This window comes from Drosophila suzukii, chromosome 2L, assembly GCF_043229965.1.
Source record: "Drosophila suzukii chromosome 2L, CBGP_Dsuzu_IsoJpt1.0, whole genome shotgun sequence".
Lineage (NCBI taxonomy): Eukaryota > Metazoa > Arthropoda > Insecta > Diptera > Drosophilidae > Drosophila > Drosophila suzukii.
Window position 1 is genome coordinate 24,294,548 of NC_092080.1, and position 21,735 is coordinate 24,316,282.

Below are 21,735 nucleotides of genomic sequence, written 5' to 3' on the forward strand. Positions count from 1 at the left end.
TTTCGAGGATAAACATTAATTTCTTTCACAGCCTTAATTATTTGGCTGACACATTCCCACGTGGTTTCATAATATATGGACACTGTCCATTGGACAGCCCCTAATGAATTATATTATGGGCAAAATCCGAGATATGTATATTAATAATTTGTTATAAAACTACAATTATATAAAAATGTTAAATGTTTATACTATGCAGTACATTTTTAAATTAACGTAGTTTTCTTAAAACCTCTATAGAAAATAATTCTTACTTTAATAGAAAATTTTTATTACAAACTCACCTAAATAATCTCTCACGAAACCATTTAAACAACAGTCATAGTTTGGTTTTTAATATTTTATTTATCCACTTTATTATATCTTAACATGAAATGTGTGAATGGTATTTTTTGAGTATTATGTACTTTCTCTTCAATTTGTTATAAAAGTATCGTCCAGTTAATATGCATTTTGGTTTTTTACTTTTTATATATGTATGTATAAACTTATGTGCTGGGTGTTCCTTTAGGACCTGGGACCTTTCCTATATGCTCAAATCTACAATGAACTTTTATTTCGACTTAGTTAAGTAATGCTTATCGTGCCCCTCGCGGCTGCACTTTTGCTGCTTAAGTATTAGTTGAATGCCAAATCGGAATCTAAATTTTGTATTTGTTACAACTTTCTAGTTCGTGTTTTACATGCAGGAGAATTGCAATACTTTTTGTTTGCATATACATAATATTGGAGAATATCTTTCGGATTCTCATTCTTTGTCAAACAAGACGCATGCGTGCAGCTTGTGTTTAACGGCAATTTACGGCAGTGGATTTTTAACGGTTGGAAACGAAAATGCTTTCATGTTGTGCGGCGTAATTCTCAGATTTAAGAAATCAAAATGCTGCCAGCAGCGAAAACTTTTCCAAAGTGAAAAGGCAACAGCTTCTTGGCGCTTAAATGGTCTTTTGGTGTTTCTGTTCTGTACTTTTAAGTAAAAGTTATTGATTTTTGCAACCGTTGCAAACGAGAGCCAGCTTGTCTACAACGTTCTCATCAATTCAATGGTCCTGTTGGAGGATCTTGGAAATCAAAATGCAGACGCAAATCACACGACTTCTTTTTGTAAAACTTTATTTAAAATAAAAATACATGGTAATAAAAAATCAAAAATTTACAGTTAAAATTAGAAATCAATAGATTTATGTATATGTAAATGTATAAATCTGCTATATAATTGCGAGTGATTGCTTGATGGGCAACCACTCCTATTATTATTACCATTATCATCGGCTCATCAGAGTTTCGGATCACTGAGGGATCCAAAAGGCGAATCGGGTTCTTGATTGTAACAACTAAGGAGTAAATTAAAATACGTAATTAAAATAATAGAGGATTTGCTTGGTGTACACAGATCGCAATCGTTTTTGATTCTTTTTCATCGGTTTCGAATATCAAGTTTAAGGTTTTAAAGTGTGTGGAGAGTGTCGGTGAAAGGCTTCACGTAATAATTACAATAATTGGTAATACTAAAACTAATATTGAGTTGCTCGGCTTTCACGTTCAAGTCACATATCTAAATTTGATCATTCAACGTGGATTTTCTTGATTAAATTTACGAGTACGCATCCATGGTAAGCGAATCTAATTTATATTCAACTACGAAATCCATTGGATCAGCGATTGGCGCCAACATTTTGTTTGTTTCATTCGTTTAATACTAGGCATAAATTAAATAAATAGCTTAGCATACATTTTATAGCTTGCCTGCAATTATTATTTATATCTCATCTTCACATGGTCGTGGTTTATCAAGCATTGCGTACTCCCTTGGTAATGACAATAGAAATTATAGAAGCATTCTGCATGTACTAATTTGTAAGGTTTCGTTTCACATCCAGTTTAATGTGGTTGCGTTTTCGACTCGCTACTTGACATAAACATAAACCCGCCTTCATCCTAGTCTCACCTCGACTGTCCTCTAGTTAATGTTAATTTACAATTTTCTCGCTCTTTCGCTAATATGGGGTCGGGTTATATTGTTGGTTATATGTATATGCTTTGCTTAGTCTACAGAATTTGATCGTCTACATCGTTACGTAAATGTTTCACCACACTTTCCTCCAACTGCAGGACGCACTTATTCGCTCTGCAGGGAAGGAAACGTGTCCTGGCACTTGCACAGCGAGAGTGCCTATGAATATATGAGGGCAGACGATCCATTTTCAAGTTTTGCCATGGGCGTAGAATAAGTATATGTGTTTTTTTGTATGTATATAAAATGTACAGGAAGTCCGACTGATTTATAGGCAAACTCGTGTAATCGAACAATCGCTGTGCAAGTGCTATTAAGACTAAAACCGAAGAGCGTCGATCTTGAGTTGATTCCCTACTCTGGGAGATTCACAACAAGATCAAACTCTTTCATTGCTAGGGTGTTATTTATAACAAATACATAATGTTTGTGTTGCACTTAGTTGTGGTTATATGCCGTATTATGCATTGCTTTAGAATTACGTTCCTAGATTACGCGACTCTCGTCTGTTACTTGACTCTGTTGCTCTTCTCGAAATGCCGTTTCACATTTTGAATTTATTTTTGTTACTTTATAGCATTTGTTTTTAATGTTGGTTTTTGTTTGTGGTTTCTTTTCTCTCTTATTGTTGTATGCGTAATTGGTTGTTCTTCTCGGTTGAAGTATAATTAAATTTAAATGTATAGTATATTTATAATGTATGTATAAATATTTAACTCGAACTCGCAATCGCTTAGCTGTGAGCTGCTGGCTGTGGCATCTGCTTCTGCACTCTGGATACCGAATTCTGAATTCGTTCGATCCGACGTGGCCAGGGAGGGTGTGGTCTTTCTTAGACAAACACCTTGGCGAGGCCGTCGGCCCCGGCACTAGCGATGTACGGCTTAGTGGCATGAAAAGCCACATCGAATATGCTTTCGTCGAACTTCTTACGGTGTGCCGTGATCTCCTGCACGCACGTCTTATTGTCCAGGTTCCACAGCCGTATCGAGCAGTCGTGCGAGCCAGAAAGCAAATACAGACCATGTGCATCAACGGCCAGCGAGGTGACCGGCTCTAAATGCGCCACCATCGAGTGTACCAGTGTGCCGGAGGTATTGTCCCAGAAGCGGATGTGACGGTCCTCGTGCGCGGTGATCGTGATGGGGAGCGTAGGGTGCGACACCACCTTGTTAATAAACTTCCCCGTGTTGCCGGACATCTCCTGCGCCGCCTCCAGCCGCACCACCTGCTTGCCCGTCTCCGTGTCGTACACAATGCAGTGGGCACTGTTATACGCAACCACAATGTGGTCCACCTCGTTGCGCACAAAGTCCACTGAGGAGGGCGCACCCTCAGCCTCGGAGGCCGTGTAGGTGCGCAGCAGCGGTTCTTTGTTGTAGGGCGACCACAGTTTAACCGTTCCGTCCGCCGAGCATGACACAATGTTGCTCTGCATGGTGGTAAGGCCCCACACGGCGTCCGTGTGCCCCTCGAGCGTGCCGGAGTGCACGTTCGGATCGTAGCAATCGTACGGATCGATGTTCGGCGACGGCAACTGCCAGCACTCGATGTTGCCGTCCAGGCCGCCCGAGTAGCACGTCTCCCCGCTGGAAGACATTCCCAGGCACAGAACGGGACCCGTGTGGGCCCGGAAAGTATACAACGGCTCCACATCCAAGCTGGCTGACTTCTTAGCCTGCACCGTTTTTTGCAGATTCCAAAGCTTCAATGTGTGATCCTCGGAGGCGGTAATCAGCACCGGCTCCTCAGGGTGAAAAATAAGTGAACGCACTCCGTCAAAGTGTGAGCGAAGCGTGTACTTGGCGTTCCAGGTCTTGCGGTAACCAGCACCGCCAGCACTGCCGCCCGTTCCATCCTTGGAGTTTGCATCGTAGGCTCCATCAGATTCGTTATTCACCGTTAGCTGGGCCAGCTCGCCCAGACCCAATGAGCCGTCTACCTCTGTGGGAAGATTAAAAAATATTGTAAGTACATATATCACAATGCGGGGTCCAACGCCTGAAGGAGTACCACAAAAAATAATCATACTAAACCATATATTTTTGAACGCGCCCTTTTTATCATTTTAAGAACTCTTTTAGACAAAATTGTATTGAAATGAAAAAATCATTTATTATTTACTTTTATCATCTAATGTAATCTAATCAATTTGTACAAAGTAATCCAATCGAAACAATATTTTACTTTATTTTATTTTAGAATTATCATGCTCGCGTTATACAAATTGCACTGTGTTATTTAACTACCCAAAAACAAAAAAAGGCAGTTCATAAACTAAAATAGGGTCTGTGATTTTCCTTTTACGTGGTACCCTTTGAGGGTTAGCTGGATCTTGTTTTCATTCTAGGCAGAAGCATGTAAGATCTGTTCAAAAGCACCTTCGGTCATGAGATTCATATCGTTCAATAGCTGCTCTCCCACATCGGCCTCAAGATCTACGAGCGTAGAAGACAGAGTTGCCAAAGAAACAGAAGCAGAAACAAAAAGTGTAAGACAAGAAGCCAGCCGTAAACTAGTATTGACTAGTAACCGAAACTAGGATTCTACATGGGATAAAAGGAGCTGGGAGCTAAACCGAATTTATTTCGTTATCGCTACGATTTGGCGAACATAAAGGCGAAAATGTGAGGCGGGCCCATGCGGGAAGAGGGCTGAAGGTTGCAGGCGGCGGGCAAAGTAAGGAGGATCAGGGACAGCACCTACCCTCGGTGAGCATATCCTTGCCAGACTTGGCGCGCTTGGCCAGCTTGACGTCCGTGTCATCATTGTCGGTGGCCACCATCTCCAGGTCGTCAGATATCTCGTCGTCGTCGGACATTTCGGTGGCGCCCAGGAACTCAAAGTTCGCCATCACAGCCGCCTCGGTGTCCACGATTATTTCGTCGATCGATTGTTGCACTTTTTTAGCGGGAGTATGACGGCCTGATGTGAGCAAATTATTCAAATCTCCCAACAGGGGGTCGTAACACAATCACCTACCTTCCGTCTCCGAGGCGCGCTTGTTGCTCTCGTTCCCGTTGATGTTTGGGCTAAGGTTCTCGCCGCCGGTGCCGCCGCCGAGTCCACCGCCCAGACCTCCACCGCTGCCGTCGTGCTCAGCATTGTTGTTCAGGCCCAGGATCGAACGCACCCGATTCGAGCGCACGTCAATGATGTTGTCTGTGTAGCCGATCTCGGCCAGATACTGGCGCAGCATCTGGCGACCCTGCCGCCACGTGGTGTTTGAGACACTGCTGTAGGGTACCTCCGAGTCAGTGGCCACTTCCCCGGCCAGGCCGGCGTCCTCGTTTGACGGCTTGAACTCGTTCAGCTGCGGCGGATCGGTGCCGTATTTTAACCGGTAGAACTTGGCCCGCTCCTGACGCAGCGCGTACTCCAGCATCTTGATGCGGCGCGTCAGGTCCGATTTAAGACTTTCCAAGCACTTGCGCTCTCCTAAAAGCATTGCAATGCGAGCCTACGACGAAAGAAAAGATTGTAAAGTTAACAGGATTTATATAGATTTGAAGAAAAATGTTTATTAAGCTCATCTGGTACATATAGAACTTGTCGAGTCTAAGCAACAACGGATTTTCTTTTGACCTAACAGTACTAACTTATTTAATTTAATTTACCATCTGATGTGGAGAGTCCCGAGTAATTTTAAATCACTAAGAATTAGACTATGACTCATTTAGCTTTTGGAGAATTATTTAAACATAATATTATATTCCATCTTATTTCTACTACTGGTTCACTTCTAATTCTATAAGCATACATTGCATTTCATTTTACAAAGAAATGTATTTAATTGAACTAGGGCTTCTTGGCGTTGGTTAATTATGTTTAAAAATCCTTTTAACATAAAAAATAACAATTATTGTTAATAAATAAGGGGATTATTAAATAACTGTCACATAGTCATATATTGTAAATATCTTAAAAATGAAAAGACAGCATTTTAAAATGCTAGTGACCACTGTTACAAGATTTGGATTATGTGTGTAATAAACCCCAAGTGGAAAGCAAAAAAACAATTTATTATAGAAAATGAATTATTACTGCTGGTTAAAGCTTTCCCATATGGTTTGTCCCCCTTTTTCTGCAGTTGCAATCCAATTGCGTTTGTTTGTTGCGAAGCATAATTGACGCTCCGCTGCGTCAGGCCAACGAAAAACAATTAAATTCAATTAATAGAAATACAAAGAAAAATACTACAACTGGCACAATTATCCGGAGGGGCAACAGCGGGTAAGTTGGGGTATATATCTAAGCTAGCTGTCGGTTCAATTAAACGAAATGCGTAAAAGCTGCAATGTATCCAACTTTTTCCACCCCACCCCTTCGTTCCACCCATTTCGTGTTCATTCAGCAAGCGTAGCAACAGACTGCAGTTATGATTGCGCAGTTCGCTGAGCCTTTGGAGGGAAAATCAAGGGGGTAAGGGGGGAACGGATCCGAGGGGCGAGCACTGCACCTGACATAGTTGCGGTGGGGCAAGGTGCGCAAAGGAATGAAACTTTTGCTTTGGCTGCTCCGCCATTTGCACCCATCCTCGCTTTTCCGTGCCACAACTATGACGACACCCCCTGCAAAAATAACACAATAGAGGGGAAGTGGGCGCCCACGCTCCCACATTTGAGGTCACCTGAATAGTTTTGTGCTGGTTATCGATATGTATATTAGGCAAATGTTTTTATATTCGGAGATTTCTACCAGGATTACCTATTAGGAACATGTTATAATTACGTTTCAGACAATTTCGTTTTGTAAAAACCTTAAGGGCCCTCCAGACCCGCACATTATCACGCCAAACAGTATCTATCAAATTTTTGTTTTCTACCCACTGTAGATTTTATAAAATACATGCTTTAAAAATAACATTTCTGGAATTTCTCAAAAAACTACAAGGAAAATAAGAAAAAACCCTTTGATCTACGGACTTGATTATTAGATACCCATTACTCAGCTAAACGGAGTGCGTGGGATATGGAGACAATCATGCAGCAAATCTCCTGAAATTGCACACCACACCAACACGCCACCTAGCGTCTGTTCCTCTATTAGCTTATAGCTTATTAATGAATGGTCTGATTTGAAATTTTTTTGGATGGATATTGATAATTAAACGAAAATCCTGTTTACACTTTTACAAACAGGTATTATTAGCTTCCGAATTAATACGAACAATGTTCCTATTATTTTGGCAGCAGTTGTTTAAAGAGAACGCATGTCTGTGGAATGAGGCATCGCAAAACCAGAACTAGCCACAATAACAATTTGCCCATGCTAATAGTAACAAAAACCCGGGAGTGCGAGCGGGAGCAACACTCTTCGCGTTGCTGCTGTTAATGGAAACATGTTGTGCATTTAAATTATCGCTCAATGGCATTTCGCTTGGCTCCTTAAGCTGGCTAATTAAAACCAGCGCTAACATTGCGGATATTCGGAATAGATGGGCAATGGAGCCAAAAGGGCCAGGTAACACACGCCAACGCCTTTAAGCAGAAGGCTTTTCACAAAGTGCTCTGCGACATGCAACTAGTTTTTATTCGCCGGGTATCCGCAATTAGAAATTACGAATGTCATGACAAATGCGAATTTGTAAGTTAATTGCCCAGAAAGGCCAGAAGATTTGGATTTACAATTCTCAGGAACGCATATTAACAAAAGAAGAGGGGAGCTTAGAATTATTCATTGCATAATACTGTAGGGAAATGCCTATACTGTACACATGGGCGTATAAATAGAATTATTAATATGACAAGTGCCAGCGGCGTTGGTTTTTCTAATCTGTAAATGCATTCGCACACAATTGCGATGGTAAAATGATTGAAAATATATTAGCAGCTGTCGCGTAATTTTTGCTTACAGTGCTGGCAGAATGATTTGGACCTATTGGTTTGTGAAGAGAATATAACCAAGAATATGAAAAAGGTATAGACATAAAATATCAAGTTGTTTTTGAAAGTGGAACTGAAAATAAACCAATGTAATCAAATACAACCCATACGTATTACTGAAAATTTTTTAAAACAATTTTCCAACATGGTCAAGTTGTAAACCAAGAGTAGAAGCCCGTTTTAAACTTCGCTACTCGAAATTCGGGAATGCAATTCGACAAAACTACTTCGTAGAAAAATAGGATCTGACCACTGTGCAAGTTAATTGCCTGACAGAAGCGACAGCAGGAAAAGCCGGCCGAGTAGGAAGTGGAAGTGGATGCATTCATGGGAAGACCGGGGAAACAGAGATTCATCGAGACAAGGACGTTGCATTCGCAGCAGTCGACACTGACACACAAAGAGATGTGCGGTGGGAATGGAAATATAAATAGATGCAGGCAGGGAACGATTCCACGACTGGTGTAACAGACCCAGCTAAGATGGCGTCGCCTCTGCCCACCCGAACCCGGTTCATTTTAGCCAAAACGCCAAACAAGGCGAACAGGTTCATAAATCGCGGCGACAAATGTGCGTTGTTAACCCGTTTTTTTTTTCTTTTAGCCATGCCATTTTCCATACGATGCAAAGCAGGGAGAGAGATTTGAATGTCACGTTGCATTTAGACCGTAACGGATTGTTAACAGGGGGTGGTGGAGTGCCTTGGTATCGATACCGGTCGTTATCTGGCCCGTTGACAGGTGAAAGCGATAGGGCGTGGGACGACATTGACACTGACGACGAGGGGAGGGAGCATCATCTCCGCTGATGAGACAAAATCATCCTGCCGGTTGCTACACGCTTTTTTCGGCGTTAAAGGCTTTTGGAGAATCGCTTGCCGTCTGCGACAAACAGAGCATGAATTCGATTACGGCAATTGCTCAACTCGATTCGCTTGCATGCAGACAGCCAACCCGGGGGCTCCTCCTTTTGCCGCTCCTCTTGGCCGTTTTCCTTGCATGTTCATGAATTAGCGCCTCGAAAAATCATTGAAATGGAAAGTGAGCTCTTGCTGTCGATAAACAAGGACCTTTAACCCTCTGACTGCCTTTAAAAACGGGCTTGCCAAATTGTCCTTGTACTGGCGCTATCGTATGTAGTATTTAGGTGTTATTTTTGGAAATATATTTTGTTATTTCCGATCGATTCCCTGCTTCAAGTGAGTCGTGTTCCTTACTTAGTCAATAGTGAAATACAAGCTGTTATGTTTTGGTACTGCAAATTAGAGTAACAAAGAAAACTTAATTCCATATTTAAAATAAAAAGGAAAATAGTTAAAGATAAGATTTAGCTAACAAAAAAAAAAATTACAACACTTTTGTTCGGAGTAACAAAAAAAAAATATTTAAAAAATTCGACTCACCTGCAACTCTGCCCTGTCCACGTCCCACTGTGATCGCTCCAGCTCGAAACGCGACCACTCGTGCTGGATAAAGTGCAAGATGCCCGGTATTGTGTACTGGGGCGTGGTGGCCTGCTGGTTGTTTGGTCCGCCGCCGACCATCCCGTTGCCGCCGTCGTCGCCGCCCACGTTGCCCATTCCGCCGCCGCCGACTAGGCCGCCCACATTGGCGTTCTGTCCACCAGCGTTCAGACCGCTGATGCTCAGACCGCCACTGCCGCCGCCGCCCAAGCTGTTGGACAGGACGCCGCCGATCGAGGAGTTGGCACCGCCCACTCCGCCGCCTCCGCCTAGGACGCCGGCTCCTGTCGCTCCGCCAACCGGCTTGTTGTTGATGCCAGCGGTGGCTCCCGAGTTGGTGCCCATTGGTTCACGTCGCTCTCAGTGGCTGTGCTGTCTGCCGGGTGTTGTAGCTGCTCCTGATCCTGTTCCCGCTGCTCCTGATCCCGCTAATCTTCGCTTGCCAGCTGTCTGCCCTCGGGTGCCCAGTGCAAAGTCCTTTGTTTTCCTTCGCTCTCTCGAACTTGTTTGCTCACTGGTCTTACGGTTGGTCCTGTTTCGTTTATTTTTTTTATGGTTTTGGAAAGAAAAGCAAAGTTCCGTACATGAGACAAATGAGGTCATTGAATTTTCCGAAAAAGGGGGAGGAGGGGAGGTGGCAGTCACAGGACACTCGCTGGCTGCCTTCCTCTCGCTCGCACCCTCTTTATATACTACTACTACGCTCTCTCGCACCGGAACCGCCCCCACCCCCGCCCCCGCTCTTCCTCTCGCGCTCTCACTCGCAACTCTCTTTACGGTACACGCGACTCTTCTTTACTCTCTAGTGTTGCCAACGGCGTTCGGAAAAGTGTAAGTTATAGCACAAAAAGCCGTGAAACAGCTGATGTAACGCAGGAGTTTTGAGTTTTAACAATTTTAGATGCTGTAACGGGTATATTCCACACTTTCCAATGCAAATTTTTTTACAAAAATTGAACTGACACACACGCACACTCACCCAATCGCAGGGAAATTTGAATGGAAACTCACACACGCACACGGCGGGGATTTCGATGGGGTTCTTACTTCTCTTTTTTGTTAATTATTGTAACTTTTTCTAGCTGTCCAGCTTAACCTTGTACTGCGTATTTGCTTTTCGCTTCTGGACAGCCGCTGCCAATGAACTCGAACCCTATTTGATAGCTACTGCTCGTTTACTTGACAATTTTGTTTACTATTTACAGCTTTTTCCAAGGAAACGTTGTTGCCCGTTTCACCGTATTGTGTGCGAGGAGCAAACCAATGTCGAGGTGGAAGGGGAAGAGAGCGGAAAGCGGGCAATTAGATTAGCCCGTAATTCGGTGCATAATTGCGACCGTTTGCAATTACTAATTAATTAAGGCGAAGAACGCTGGGGCGATGCACACAAAAAGTCGATTCGATTCGGCCGCACATCAGAATGTTTGGCCTGGAACTCTGAAATAACACACAGCGCCCGCACAGTATTCGCCTCGCTCGCACTCGCGCACCTGCCGTCCCGTCTGGGCCATCATGTATGGCCGTCTCGCTCTGCGAGTCTATATACAAAGAAAAACACACACACTGGCACAAACGTACGCATACGCCACAGTCGAGTTAATTTCACTTTGCTGAATTCGGCGTGTGTTGTTTTTCGCTTTTTGGCCGCGTTAGCGGTGTAAGCCTGCTTACTTTGCGCTTTATTGCACCGCTTGGCTGTATTTTGCAATTTTCGTCTTGATTTTCATTGGTATTCACGCGTAATGTAATTCTTAGAGCTGGAACTAAAATCGATGTTTATACATGGTATCGAGATTTGACAACATCGATGTGAGATATCGAGTAATCGAAAAGGCAAGGGACTAACACTGTTATCGAATACACCCTTCTGGTTAGCGAAGACACATTCGTGATTGCAAATGCACACACGTATGTACTCTGACGTAAAGCATCCTACCCACATAGACAACCGTACGTTGGCTACGCAAAGATCCGAAATTGAAGATTTTTAAGAAATATAAATTTTATATTTCATATCTTTTTCTGATAACCTTGTCATTATGCACGATATATCGAAGGGAAGCCTATTGTGTTATCGATGTGATAGAGATGGTACATTCAGTCACAAGAGATTCTAAGCAAACAGATTGTAGAACACGAAACAAAACAAAAAAGTATAAGGTAATTGTGTAGATTAGCGGCTGTAGAAAAATAAATTATCCTCGGTTGAGTTAGATTTCTTAAGAATTTACACGATGATTTGCCGGTCGGCCACGGTTTCTTGCGATCGAATTTTAGAGTTGCGGGCTTGCTACACAAATAAAGTAGGCTTTGCTTACATTTTAAAAATAACGAACATTAAAAAAAAACGAGAAACTAAATAATTGCTTTTTATGTACCTCTGGTGTGGATAGCATTTTTTCAAAAATTAACCTGTCCACGGACAACATAAGTACTTACTTATAACTTTTGAAGTTTTTGTTATACCCATTACTTGTAGAAAAAGGTATATTGTATTCGTTAGAAAAAATGTAAAAGGTATAAGGAAGCTTTTCTGTCTGGCGCCCACATAGTTACAGATTTTTGAAAAGTGTAAGTATATTTTTGTTCTGTTCATCAATACCCATCTTCATCCGAAAATTTGTTGAAATTGAACCCTTCTAAGAAGTTATGACTCTAATTGAAGCCAGTCGAAGGAAACGAAAACCGTCTGGGGTGCCATTTCCAATCCCCACAAGCACCCATAACTATGTTCTGTCTAGCACCCACAGATTTGAGTCTAGACAATAAGTTCTATTGGTAAGCTGAGTAACGGGTATATGATAGTCCAGGTTAATTGCTAAGGAATTGGCTAAGTTAAGATAAAGTTTCAAAATGGCACTAAACGGGCAAGTTTATTTTCTGAAAAAAATAGACATTTACGAGAGTTCTAGGGAGAAAACTAGATAAATCTGTCGGTGTCACAAAATAAACAATTCAAAAAGAATACAAATGATTGTTTATTTTTTATTAAAAAAAGGAAAAGTTAATATTTAATACAAACTTTATCTTATTTTCAGGTTAAAATGGGATGGTTCCTAATTAAAATGTTATTAGTAATGAGTATTTAAGCTTCCGTTCTAGAAAGTTTCGAAATATTGATATTTTTATTTGATTATTGGTATGTATTTTCCAACTTCCTTATTAAACTCGCATTCCATACCCTGCCATGTAGGCAAACAACTTTTTAACCTACTGTACTCCTTCAGCATTACACGGCCATTCGTTGGATGGTTTCCATGACTGTACATTTATTCCGGTTAGACATTAAATTACATCTTAACTACAAACTAACAGTGATACGAACATGAACACGGCAAATGTTTAGCTACGACTGGGCCAGATTGTTTGGCGGGTATTATAAATCATTTGCCAGTGCCTTTATGCCTTTTGATCGAAACATTTGAACCATGAGGGTCACATCCCTTACAAGAACTCTTCGCACCAGTCGTTGAGGCAGTTGTAGCAATCGGACGCCTGCTTGGAGCTCGCGTTGCACACCTCCTTCATCCAGTCCTTGAACAGCTCCTCGTCCTTCTTCAGTACCAGGTACTGGCCCAAAACTGTGTAGGCCTGTGTTAAAGGTATTTTATTAAAGGCGATCATTGTAAACACTCCGCATTGTTTATTTGCGCACATGGCGTCATCGTATTTACACACGCACCTTGTCGAATCCAGCTTCCGTCAAGCGTCCGCCGAGGGTTTCGCCGATTCCGGCCAATTCTGTCACCGACTTGTTGCCCATTGGCTCCGCCACAAAGTTCCTGTATTTTTGCGAAGTGCCCGACATATTTGCTGGTTGTTTCCTTTGTGCGCGTTGCGAAATTCCAGTGCAAAATTTCAATGGTAAAAATTCGCGGCGTTTCTAAAAATGACGTACTAACAGTGTGACCGCGACTAGTACCTTAAGAAATACCGCACGTACCAAGTAATTTTTTAAATATACCAAGCCACTGAAACCGCAGCAATGACTCAAACCATTAGAACAAAAAAAAAATTGTACGCATTGAATCTGTATGCCTAATCCCAACCTTTTGGCTTCTTACGGACATGGCTAGATCGACTCGACTGATGATCCTTGTCAGGGTCTGAAACTATATATATATATATATACATATATATGATCTGCGTCACTAGCCGACTCGATCTAGACATGGCCGTCTGTCCGTATGAACGCTGAGATCTCGGAAACTATAAGAGCTAGATTGTTGGGACTTGGCTTGCAGATTCTAGAGATTCCTGCGCAGCGCAGGTTTGTTTCAGGAAAGTGCCACGCCACTCTAACGCCAACAATCGCCCATAACGCTAAAACTTGTTTATTTAAAAGATATAAGCAAATAAAATGTGAAATCTTGGGAACAGACGCTTTGCTACTTGTATGCTCCCAGTGAACTTAGCTGAGTAACGGGTATATGATAGTCGATGGCATCGACTACAGCGTTCTCTGTTGTTTTAAAATGCGTTTTTGGGTTTAATGAATGATTAATCTTGATCCAAGAACGCGCAGCATCCTTTTGAATAAAAAAAGGACTTTTTTTAGTGTTCTATTGGGTTGGCAAGAAAGTCATGTCGTTTTTTTTCAATATTTTCAAAGATGATTTATTTATATCAGGACTTATAATTAATCAATTATGTATTGGCCGTTTTGTTCGACCACTAATGACCATCTCTCGGGCAGCTGCATAATTCCGCGCTCGAAGAACTTTTGGTCTTTTCCAGCAAAGAATCGAGACAAGTGGTTTTCGACAGCCTCATCTGAATCAAAGTTTTTACCATTCAAAGAGTTTTGAAGAGAGCGAAACAAATGGTAATCTGAAGGTGCTAAGTCCAGACTATAAGGTGGATGTGGTAGCACTTCCCAATTCAGCTCCGTTAATTTTTGCCGAGTGACCAAAGATGTGTGGGGCCTAGCGTTGTCATGGTGAAAGACTATACCCTTGCGATTAGCTAGTGCCGGCTCCTTTTCTTTAATTTTTTCCGCCAAATTGGATAGCTGGCGACAGTACACATCTGAATTGATGGTTTCATTCCGTCCCAGCAGCTCAAAGTGCACTACACCCTTCCAATTCCACCAAACAGACAGCATAACTTTCCTCTGATGGATATCGGCCATTGATGTGGCTTGGGCTGGCTCATCTTTCTTGCTCCATGATCTTTTTCGTTGGACATTATTGTAAACAACCCACTTTTCGTCGCCAGTAATGATCCGCTTCAAAAAAGGATCGTTTTTAATCCGTTGCAGCAGAGAATAGCAGATGTTGATACGCTTAGTTAGGTGAATTTCCTTTAAGTTATGCGGAACCCAAACATCGAGCTTGCTTACGTAGCCAAGTTTCTTCAAATGGTTTTCAACCGTTGTATGCGACACACTGAGCTTCTCTGACATCTCCCGCGTTGAATAGCGCCGGTTTTCATCCAGCAAAGCCTGAATTTGTTCGTCAAAAACGGCCGATGGTCGACCAGAACGTGGGGCGTCTTTAACTCCAAAATCTCCAAGCCTGAATTTGGCAAACCAGCGCTGACATTGGCGATCACTCATGGCATCTTTACCATACACTTCGCACAATTTTTCGCGAGCTTCGACCGCTTTTTTTCCTTTTCGGAAGTAAAAAAGCAAAATATGCCGAAAATGCTCACTTTGGTCCTCCATGTTTAATTTGCTATAGCTTCCACAAATGTTATCGAATAATTACCAAATTTTCGTCGATAGTACCTAAGACAATAAGCTTTAAAACGATACTAAAAAGTGTGACCCTGGTGCTCGATTAGTCGTAAATAAATTAGATTAAAAACGATTACTAAAAAAAACGACATGACTTTCTTGCCCACCCAATATATAGGGTAGGAATGGTCTGACTGAGATCTGACTGAAATTATAATCATGCAAAGCCTTCTTACCAAAAAACCAGCAATCAAAAATATCTGATATCCTATTTTGTGACGCAAAGTGATTTAATATTTACCAAATAAATGACTCAATCGGCAATCATTTAAAAACGAGAGTTTCCTAGAATTGTGTTACAATTCAAAAGCTGATTTGATAAATCTGAAGTTGTGAGCTAAAAAAGTTTAAGATATGCGCCGCACAATGTGTACCGCACTTAAACATTTCAAAATACTTTTTCTGAGCGAATTTTCTCTGCATATTTATATTGCCGTTTGCAGTGGCACGCTCTGCAAGGGTATAACAACATTTTATATAAGGCTGATCAAAAATCATTTCAAAACACATACATATGCTGTTCCAGTTAGCAATAATTGAGCAATATAGATATCACCTGTGATTAGTATGCACTAAACAACAAGGCTTAACCTAATTTCACAGCGCCGTGCTTAGGACATCCAACTGAGCACGAATGATAAGACCCTTCCGATCGAAGCTTCAACATGGGAAGCAGTCCGTCCAGAACTCCAGTCTTGATTGACACCTGGCCCTGTTCCAGCTTATCAACTCCCACCGGCTCATTCGCTATAAAACCCACAATTCCGAGTCTCGTGTCACAGTAAAGTCTTATTTGCCGCAAAGATGTTGCTATTTTTCTGGCTCTGTGGCTTGGCCCTTTATTGGATGGGTGAGTTAGGGGGGATCGGATATACGAGTATCTGGCTTTGTCTCCACCGACTTCTCAGCTGACCGAGATTTGCGCACACATATTGCATTGATGCTGAGTAATTAAAACGCTCCCGGCCAAGAATTAATTGCTGGGTCGGAACCGGTTTCGAGGATTACTAATGCGTCAGCCGCCTTAATGAGCTTGAAGCTGGAAGCTGGGAGCTCCGATCTGGGGCCTTGGGTCATCATTGAAGTTCGGCGTCTGAACAGTTGAAGATCGACGTTTAGCTGGTCGAGATGTCCTCGAATGCGCTGGCCTGCATCTGCAATGTGATAAATCCCTGTCGTAACGAGGTCTCCACCACATTTGTGGTTGTTCAGGTAGGGTGGCCCGACACAAGTAATAGTTTGACTCTCGTTATTTCTAATCTTCTATCTATTCCTATAACCTAATAGTGGCTTATTACCGGCTTTGCTGCCCTGGCCCAGGTGGTGCGACCCGTGCTCCTGCTCTGTAAAGCGGTATCAAATTGGTAAAGTAATTTTATTAATTGGGGAATCCCCTCTTTTCTTTTAGTTGGCATTCGTGGCGAGGTTGCTCTGAACCAGGAGGATTACAACAAGACCTGGATTTATATGCCCAATGGACAGGGTAAGCCGGAGGTGGCCTACCTGGTGGAACCTCCGCCCGAGAACCGTATCAATCTTCCCCAGCTCATCAAGTTTGAACTGTATGGGAGGTGAGTGGTAAATATTTTGAAGCGGTCAATATAATCTACATTTTTGAAAGATATTAAGAAGGGATGTTACAATCTTCTAACGTGAGGCTATATGTATGTCTCTTTTCTTATTATAACTTGGCAGAAGTTAGTTTCCTTTTTATGTATTGAACAATTGCACACGCGAATTTGACTTTTCTGACAAATTTTGTCCTTTATCCACTCTTTCAGGGATTCCAGTTCTAGCGCAGATTTCTGGATTGATGAAAACAATTTTGAGTTTCCACAACGCCACAAGCGAGACACTTGGCAGGAGATGGCCGAAAAGTTTAATCCGGACCTGGACACAAAGATCCTCGTCCACGGCTGGAAGTCCAGCACCATGAGCAACTCGATCCAATCGATTCGCGGAGCTTATATCGAACGGGGCCAGGTGAACGTTTTCGCCATCAACTGGAAGGATCAGGCGGATAATATTTACTACCTGACTCCGGCTCGATACACAGTGCAAGTGGGTAGGGCGGTTGCAAAGCTGATTGATCTCCTCGTGGAGGAGAAGGACGCGGATCCGAATAGGATACACCTCATAGGCCACAGTCTGGGTGCACACATAATGGGCTATGCGGGCTCCTACACCAAGTACAGGGTTAACCGCATCACTGGTCTGGATCCGGCGCGGCCTGCTTTCGAGGATTGCATCGGTCCGGAGAATCACCTCGACGATACGGACGCCAACTTTGTGGATGTTATTCACAGTTGTGCCGGTTATCTGGGATTCAGAAAACCAATCGGTATGGTGGATTTTTATCCAAATGGTGGGGGACCACCGCAGCCGGGTTGCAAGGAGCTTTCACAGATTTTTAGTGAGTTGTGTTTGGCTTCCAATTATCTTCAATATACCAATTGCTATAAAAAGTATTCAACTCCTTTAAAATTTTTAGCTGGTTGCAGTCATGGACGTTCGTACGAATATTATGCAGAATCCATAAATTCACCAAAAGGTTTTTATGGTGTTCCCTGCTCTGGTCTAGATGAACTTAAGGGAAAAAACTGTACAGGCGGCAAAATCTTGATGGGGGACCCTGTTCCACGCGACGCTCGTGGGATATTTTTTGTGAAAACGGCCAACAAACCGAGTTATGCCTTGGGAATCGATGATATATGGAGTAACTAACCATTAACAACATTCCATTAAATGACAAAAATTAATATTTATTTTTAATATTACTACAATGAATACAATATGCAACTAAAGTTCATTTAGGGTCGATATTTTATTGGTCCTCTGCAGATTCTACGACCGAGGTGCAACATCATAGTTTATGTAGCCATCGACATCATCTAGCTCCATGGAGTGGAACTTGACCACCATTACGCCACGCCCAGCATAGGGAGGAGTGTATTTGAATGTCGCTACAGCTTTTTCACCCACAGCTGTTTCTCCGATCTGAAAAACAAGATATTGAGTTTATTGTTCACTACCCATATAGCAAACTTTCTTTGTTCAGATTCTTTTTACTCGGAAAGAGGTTTTCGTTTTAAAAAAAAATCCTTAAAGAACTTTCTTTCTTCAAAACTCATACCGTCCTTAAAATCTATATCAACCAACCTTGAATTTCAGAGGCTGCTCGAAGCCCGGTCCATTCACGATGAACACACCGTTCTGCAATGAAATCGGCAGCGGGTTCTCTAGGATCATGGTCACTTTCATCTCCTTTTTGACCTCGATGTCACCCTCTCCAAAAAGGAGTTTAATGGCCGGTTTGCGAACGCGGAAATTGTCCTGCGTGAAGTAATCGAAATCGGTGTCCTTAACCTTGGCGGCTGCTGAAATGTGAAAAGATGCCTGGGAGGACATCTTTTCGAAATACTCCTTAAAGCTGACCTCCATGCGAACGTGGTCACTGCCTCCGGGCGGCAATTTTAGATCGAAGCACAATTCCTTGACCTCCTCTGCACCCCTTCCGGTGTACAGAACGGCATCACAACGGATAGATCCAGTAGCCACATGTGTTCGACTTTCGCTCTTATTGGTCAGCTTCAATAGCACACCGAAGTCCTTCCCGATAGTGATGTCGTGGTTTAGATCCAATTCAAACTCTACATCATTAAAATCTTCATTTTGATAGTATCTGGTAAACTCATTACTGGAATGTTTTAGGGCCTCGAGCATAGTGCTTCTCTCTTCCCTGGAACGCTCTGCATATTTGTAGCTATCGGTAACGTCTTCTCTTTCCCATTTTAGGACAGCCTTAGTGCTGATATTTTTACCTATAACATCGATGTTCCTGTTAATAAGCTTGATCGGACGGTTGGGGCCCATGTAGCGCCAATAAACAATATCAGCATTAACCTCTGCGAAAACAAATCCAACATCGAAGGGTGTTTGGATCTCACCATTTTTCACGGACGAAATGGGTGCGGGACCCAGTTGATACATTTTATCGGAAGTCTCCTGTGGAGTACCATCTACCACCTGCCAGCCATCGAATTTGCCATGTTTTCCATCTCCCAAGTCCGGTCGCTGCATCCACAACTCGTTCCATACATGAAAGTTCCAAAAGCTCTCATTTCCCACTTTCTTGTTGTTCTCATCAAAGAAATAATCCAGGGTCAAAGAGGCTTGGGTATCATGAGCAGATGAGAAGCAGGTGATGATCCTAGCCGGTATTCCCAGACACCTGGCAATGGTAGCCAGGACACCGCCGTAGACCCAGCATTGAGCGAACTTTACCGGTTTTTTGGTTTTGTAGAATTCCTGGAGGATCTCCGTTGAACCGGTCCAGTTGAATGGTGCAACACCACCCGAGAAATCGTTTGTCCAATTTCCCACCAGGATGCCGTCATCATCGAAAACGTTCACCAAAGCGGACAAGGCACGGGCAACTTTCACAGGATCACCTCTGAAGGCGGGTGGGATCTTAGCCACACTTCCCAGGACATTCAAGCTGCACTCCAGCACGTATCGTTCGAACTGTCCGATTTTCCAAGCCGATTGGTGCAGGTTGTTGTAGGATCCCCTCCAAATGAGAGTGGTATCGTTCATGACGTACTCCTTCCGTTGGTCACGGTCCTCGAGATAGACCTGATCATCTGCACACCAGGGGTTAAAAAGGACATAGATGGGCAGAGGAAGGGGATAGCTCCTCGAACCACCGCCCAGCAGTTTAGTGTCGATCTCCAGTTTCCACACCGCTACAGGACAATTTGATGGCGATTTGATCAGAAAAGTTAACATTTGACCTTCATGCGATACAATCCCCGCACCCCATTCCGTCGGATCCCCCAAGTTATCAATGGTCTCATGGAGCAACAGGGCACTGTGGGTTCCTTTTCCAGGACTCGGATTGGCGTCATCCGCCACGCTGATGATAAAATTGAGCTTATCCTTGCCGGGTCTGTAGTCTCGGTTGAAATTGATCCTTAGCCTGAAAGGCTCTCCTCTTCTCACGATCAGGGCTTCCTTTTCAGTTGCCGAGTAGAAGTGACTAGTGTGGTGATTATCATGGTTGTCGTCCAGGCAGAGATCTACTTTCTCAACGCTCAGAACCTCTGAGCTCGTGACATCTGTTCATTCAAAAACGTTATTGTATTAATCTAACTGTAAAAACATTAACATTATGCTTAATGAAAGGATGGTGGAAACTTTGTGCAGTCCTTTGTCTTGAATAACATATTTTGAGAAAAATTCGCTGAGCCAGGAGATAAGGAATCTGAATCTAAGATACCAACTATAAAGCTCTTAAAGTTTCCGAGTTCACAGCGTTCAAAGACCTAGGTCGACTCGGCTAGTGATCCTAAAATACAATATACCCTATTACTCTACGAGTAACGTGTATTTATTTAAATTCGCTGCGTTGGAAACTTCTGACTGAAATTATAACATCCTCTGCTTAAAATAAAACTTATACTCAACGGTAATCAAATTTGAATTATTCACGAACGTTTACAAGACGCTTAACTTTTCAATATGTAAAGTGGTTTATCTTTTTTTAAACTAGATATACCTTCATGATCTGATGAAGGTCGAGTGCTAAGGAAAGGATTTTCCCATCCGTTCACCCAACTGTGCATTTTAAGATACTGGTTAATAGAATTTGTTTAAAAAAAAGAACCGATCTAAAAAATGGCAAAACAAGGACACTAGTAGTAACTACGTTTTGAAAAATAATTGAACTTTTGATGCGAACACCCCGAAGCTTTGATCAGAACTGGTTTTTAAAACATTCGATTGCGTACTTATATTAAAAAACGCGAGTCTAAAAACTCTTATGAATAATGGTCAGATTATTGAAAAACACATATTATTCATTTTCGAGGAAATATTTTCTGATGATTATACCCGTTACTCGTAGAGTAAAAGGGTATACTAGATTCGTCGGAAAGTATGTAACAGGCAGAAGGAAGCGTTTCCGACCCCACAAAGTATATATATTCTTGATCAGGATCACTAGCCGAGTCGATCTAGCCATGTCCGTCTGTCCGTCTGTCCGTCTGTCCGTCTGTCCGTCTGTCCGTCTGTCCGTATGAACGCTGAGATCTCGGAAACTATGAGAGTTACAATACTGGGATTAGGCACGCAGATTCCTGAGATTCCTGCGCAGCGCAAGTTTGTTTCAGCACAGTGCCACGCCCACTCTAACGCCCACAAACCGCCCAAAACTGTGGCTCCTACAGTTTTGATGCTAGAATAAAAATTTTAACTGAAATGTGTTGTTCTCATCAATAACTATCGATTGACCCAAAAAAAAGTTTGCCACGCCCACTTTAACGCCCACAAACCGCGAAAACCTGTGACGCCCACAATTTTCATGCTAGATAAAAAATTTTAACTGAAATGTATTGGTCTCGTCGATACCTATCGATTGATCCAAAAAAAAATTTGCCACGCCCACTCTAACGCCCATAACGCTTAAATCTGTATACCGCCGGTAGGTGGCGCATTTTAATCTCGCTTTGCTGCTTGCATATCTCCATATAGCTGAGTAACGGGTATCTGATAGTCGAGGTACTCGACTATAGCGTTCTTCCTTGTTTTTTAATTACTTATCTCCTTTGAACGGGACGCTTAAGCGTCATGAAAA

General features: G+C 42.6%; 4 protein-coding genes across 13 annotated transcripts; 1 reads left to right on the top strand and 3 right to left on the bottom strand.

The window, feature by feature from the left end:
* Positions 1-1,096: 1,096 nt before the first annotated feature.
* On the bottom strand, positions 1,097-11,191 carry Cka (Connector of kinase to AP-1). Of its 8 annotated transcripts, none has more exons than XM_036813132.3 (6): positions 11,033-11,191; positions 9,302-9,893; positions 4,997-5,474; positions 4,721-4,915; positions 4,396-4,452; positions 1,097-3,958 (listed from the first exon to the last, which is right to left on the bottom strand). In XM_036813132.3, the coding sequence occupies exons 2-6, from the start codon at positions 9,704-9,706 to the stop codon at positions 2,847-2,849; spliced, it is 2,247 nt and encodes a 748-aa protein (XP_036669027.1). In that variant the 5' UTR covers positions 9,707-9,893; positions 11,033-11,191; the 3' UTR covers positions 1,097-2,846. The 8 variants fall into 8 exon arrangements, with proteins under 8 accessions (XP_036669027.1, XP_016932720.2, XP_036669006.1 ...); XM_017077231.4 differs by having other exon boundaries at positions 4,721-4,939; XM_036813111.3 differs by lacking the exon at positions 11,033-11,191 and adding an exon at positions 10,712-10,822 and having other exon boundaries at positions 4,721-4,939.
* Positions 8,370-17,910, top strand: LOC108011946 (inactive pancreatic lipase-related protein 1). 3 transcript variants are annotated; one of them, XM_017077194.4, is made up of 5 exons: positions 16,063-16,313; positions 16,389-16,446; positions 16,510-16,672; positions 16,883-17,514; positions 17,593-17,910. In XM_017077194.4, the coding sequence occupies exons 1-5, from the start codon at positions 16,230-16,232 to the stop codon at positions 17,823-17,825; spliced, it is 1,170 nt and encodes a 389-aa protein (XP_016932683.3). In that variant the 5' UTR covers positions 16,063-16,229; the 3' UTR covers positions 17,826-17,910. The 3 variants fall into 3 exon arrangements, with proteins under 3 accessions (XP_065718994.2, XP_016932684.3, XP_016932683.3); XM_065862922.2 differs by lacking the exons at positions 16,063-16,313; positions 16,389-16,446 and adding an exon at positions 8,370-8,469; XM_017077195.4 differs by lacking the exons at positions 16,063-16,313; positions 16,389-16,446 and adding an exon at positions 15,877-15,951.
* Positions 12,606-13,277, bottom strand: baf (barrier to autointegration factor). Its single transcript, XM_017077188.4, has 2 exons — positions 13,044-13,277; positions 12,606-12,952 (listed from the first exon to the last, which is right to left on the bottom strand). Exons 1-2 carry the CDS (start codon positions 13,167-13,169, stop codon positions 12,806-12,808), a joined length of 273 nt encoding a protein of 90 aa, XP_016932677.1. The 5' UTR covers positions 13,170-13,277; the 3' UTR covers positions 12,606-12,805.
* Positions 17,843-20,979, bottom strand: LOC108011931 (annulin-like). The gene is made up of 3 exons (XM_036822725.3): positions 20,659-20,979; positions 18,261-20,218; positions 17,843-18,098 (listed from the first exon to the last, which is right to left on the bottom strand). Exons 1-3 carry the CDS (start codon positions 20,723-20,725, stop codon positions 17,946-17,948), a joined length of 2,178 nt encoding a protein of 725 aa, XP_036678620.3. The 5' UTR covers positions 20,726-20,979; the 3' UTR covers positions 17,843-17,945.
* Between the last annotated feature and the right edge of the window lie 756 nt (positions 20,980-21,735).

Excerpts from the sequence above, each read along its gene's own strand:
- LOC108011946 (XM_017077194.4), top strand. The coding sequence starts at position 16,230 with ATGTCCTCGAATGCGCTGGCCTGCATCTGCAATGTGATAAATCCCTGT. Across the intron at positions 16,447-16,509 it reads GCGACCCGTGCTCCTGCTCT|TTGGCATTCGTGGCGAGGTT; the intron begins GTAAAGCGGTAT and ends CTTTTCTTTTAG. Across the intron at positions 16,673-16,882 it reads AAGTTTGAACTGTATGGGAG|GGATTCCAGTTCTAGCGCAG; the intron begins GTGAGTGGTAAA and ends CCACTCTTTCAG.
- LOC108011931 (XM_036822725.3), bottom strand. The coding sequence starts at position 20,725 with ATGCACAGTTGGGTGAACGGATGGGAAAATCCTTTCCTTAGCACTCGA. Across the intron at positions 20,219-20,658 it reads ACCTTCATCAGATCATGAAG|ATGTCACGAGCTCAGAGGTT; the intron begins GTATATCTAGTT and ends TTGAATGAACAG. Across the intron at positions 18,099-18,260 it reads AGCAGCCTCTGAAATTCAAG|ATCGGAGAAACAGCTGTGGG; the intron begins GTTGGTTGATAT and ends CTTGTTTTTCAG.
- Cka (XM_017077231.4), bottom strand. The coding sequence starts at position 9,706 with ATGGGCACCAACTCGGGAGCCACCGCTGGCATCAACAACAAGCCGGTT. Across the intron at positions 4,940-4,996 it reads GCGCGCCTCGGAGACGGAAG|GCCGTCATACTCCCGCTAAA; the intron begins GTAGGTGATTGT and ends TGCTCACATCAG. Across the intron at positions 4,453-4,720 it reads CAAGGATATGCTCACCGAGG|ATCTTGAGGCCGATGTGGGA; the intron begins GTAGGTGCTGTC and ends CTACGCTCGTAG.
- baf (XM_017077188.4), bottom strand. The coding sequence starts at position 13,169 with ATGTCGGGCACTTCGCAAAAATACAGGAACTTTGTGGCGGAGCCAATG. Across the intron at positions 12,953-13,043 it reads CGGAAGCTGGATTCGACAAG|GCCTACACAGTTTTGGGCCA; the intron begins GTGCGTGTGTAA and ends CCTTTAACACAG.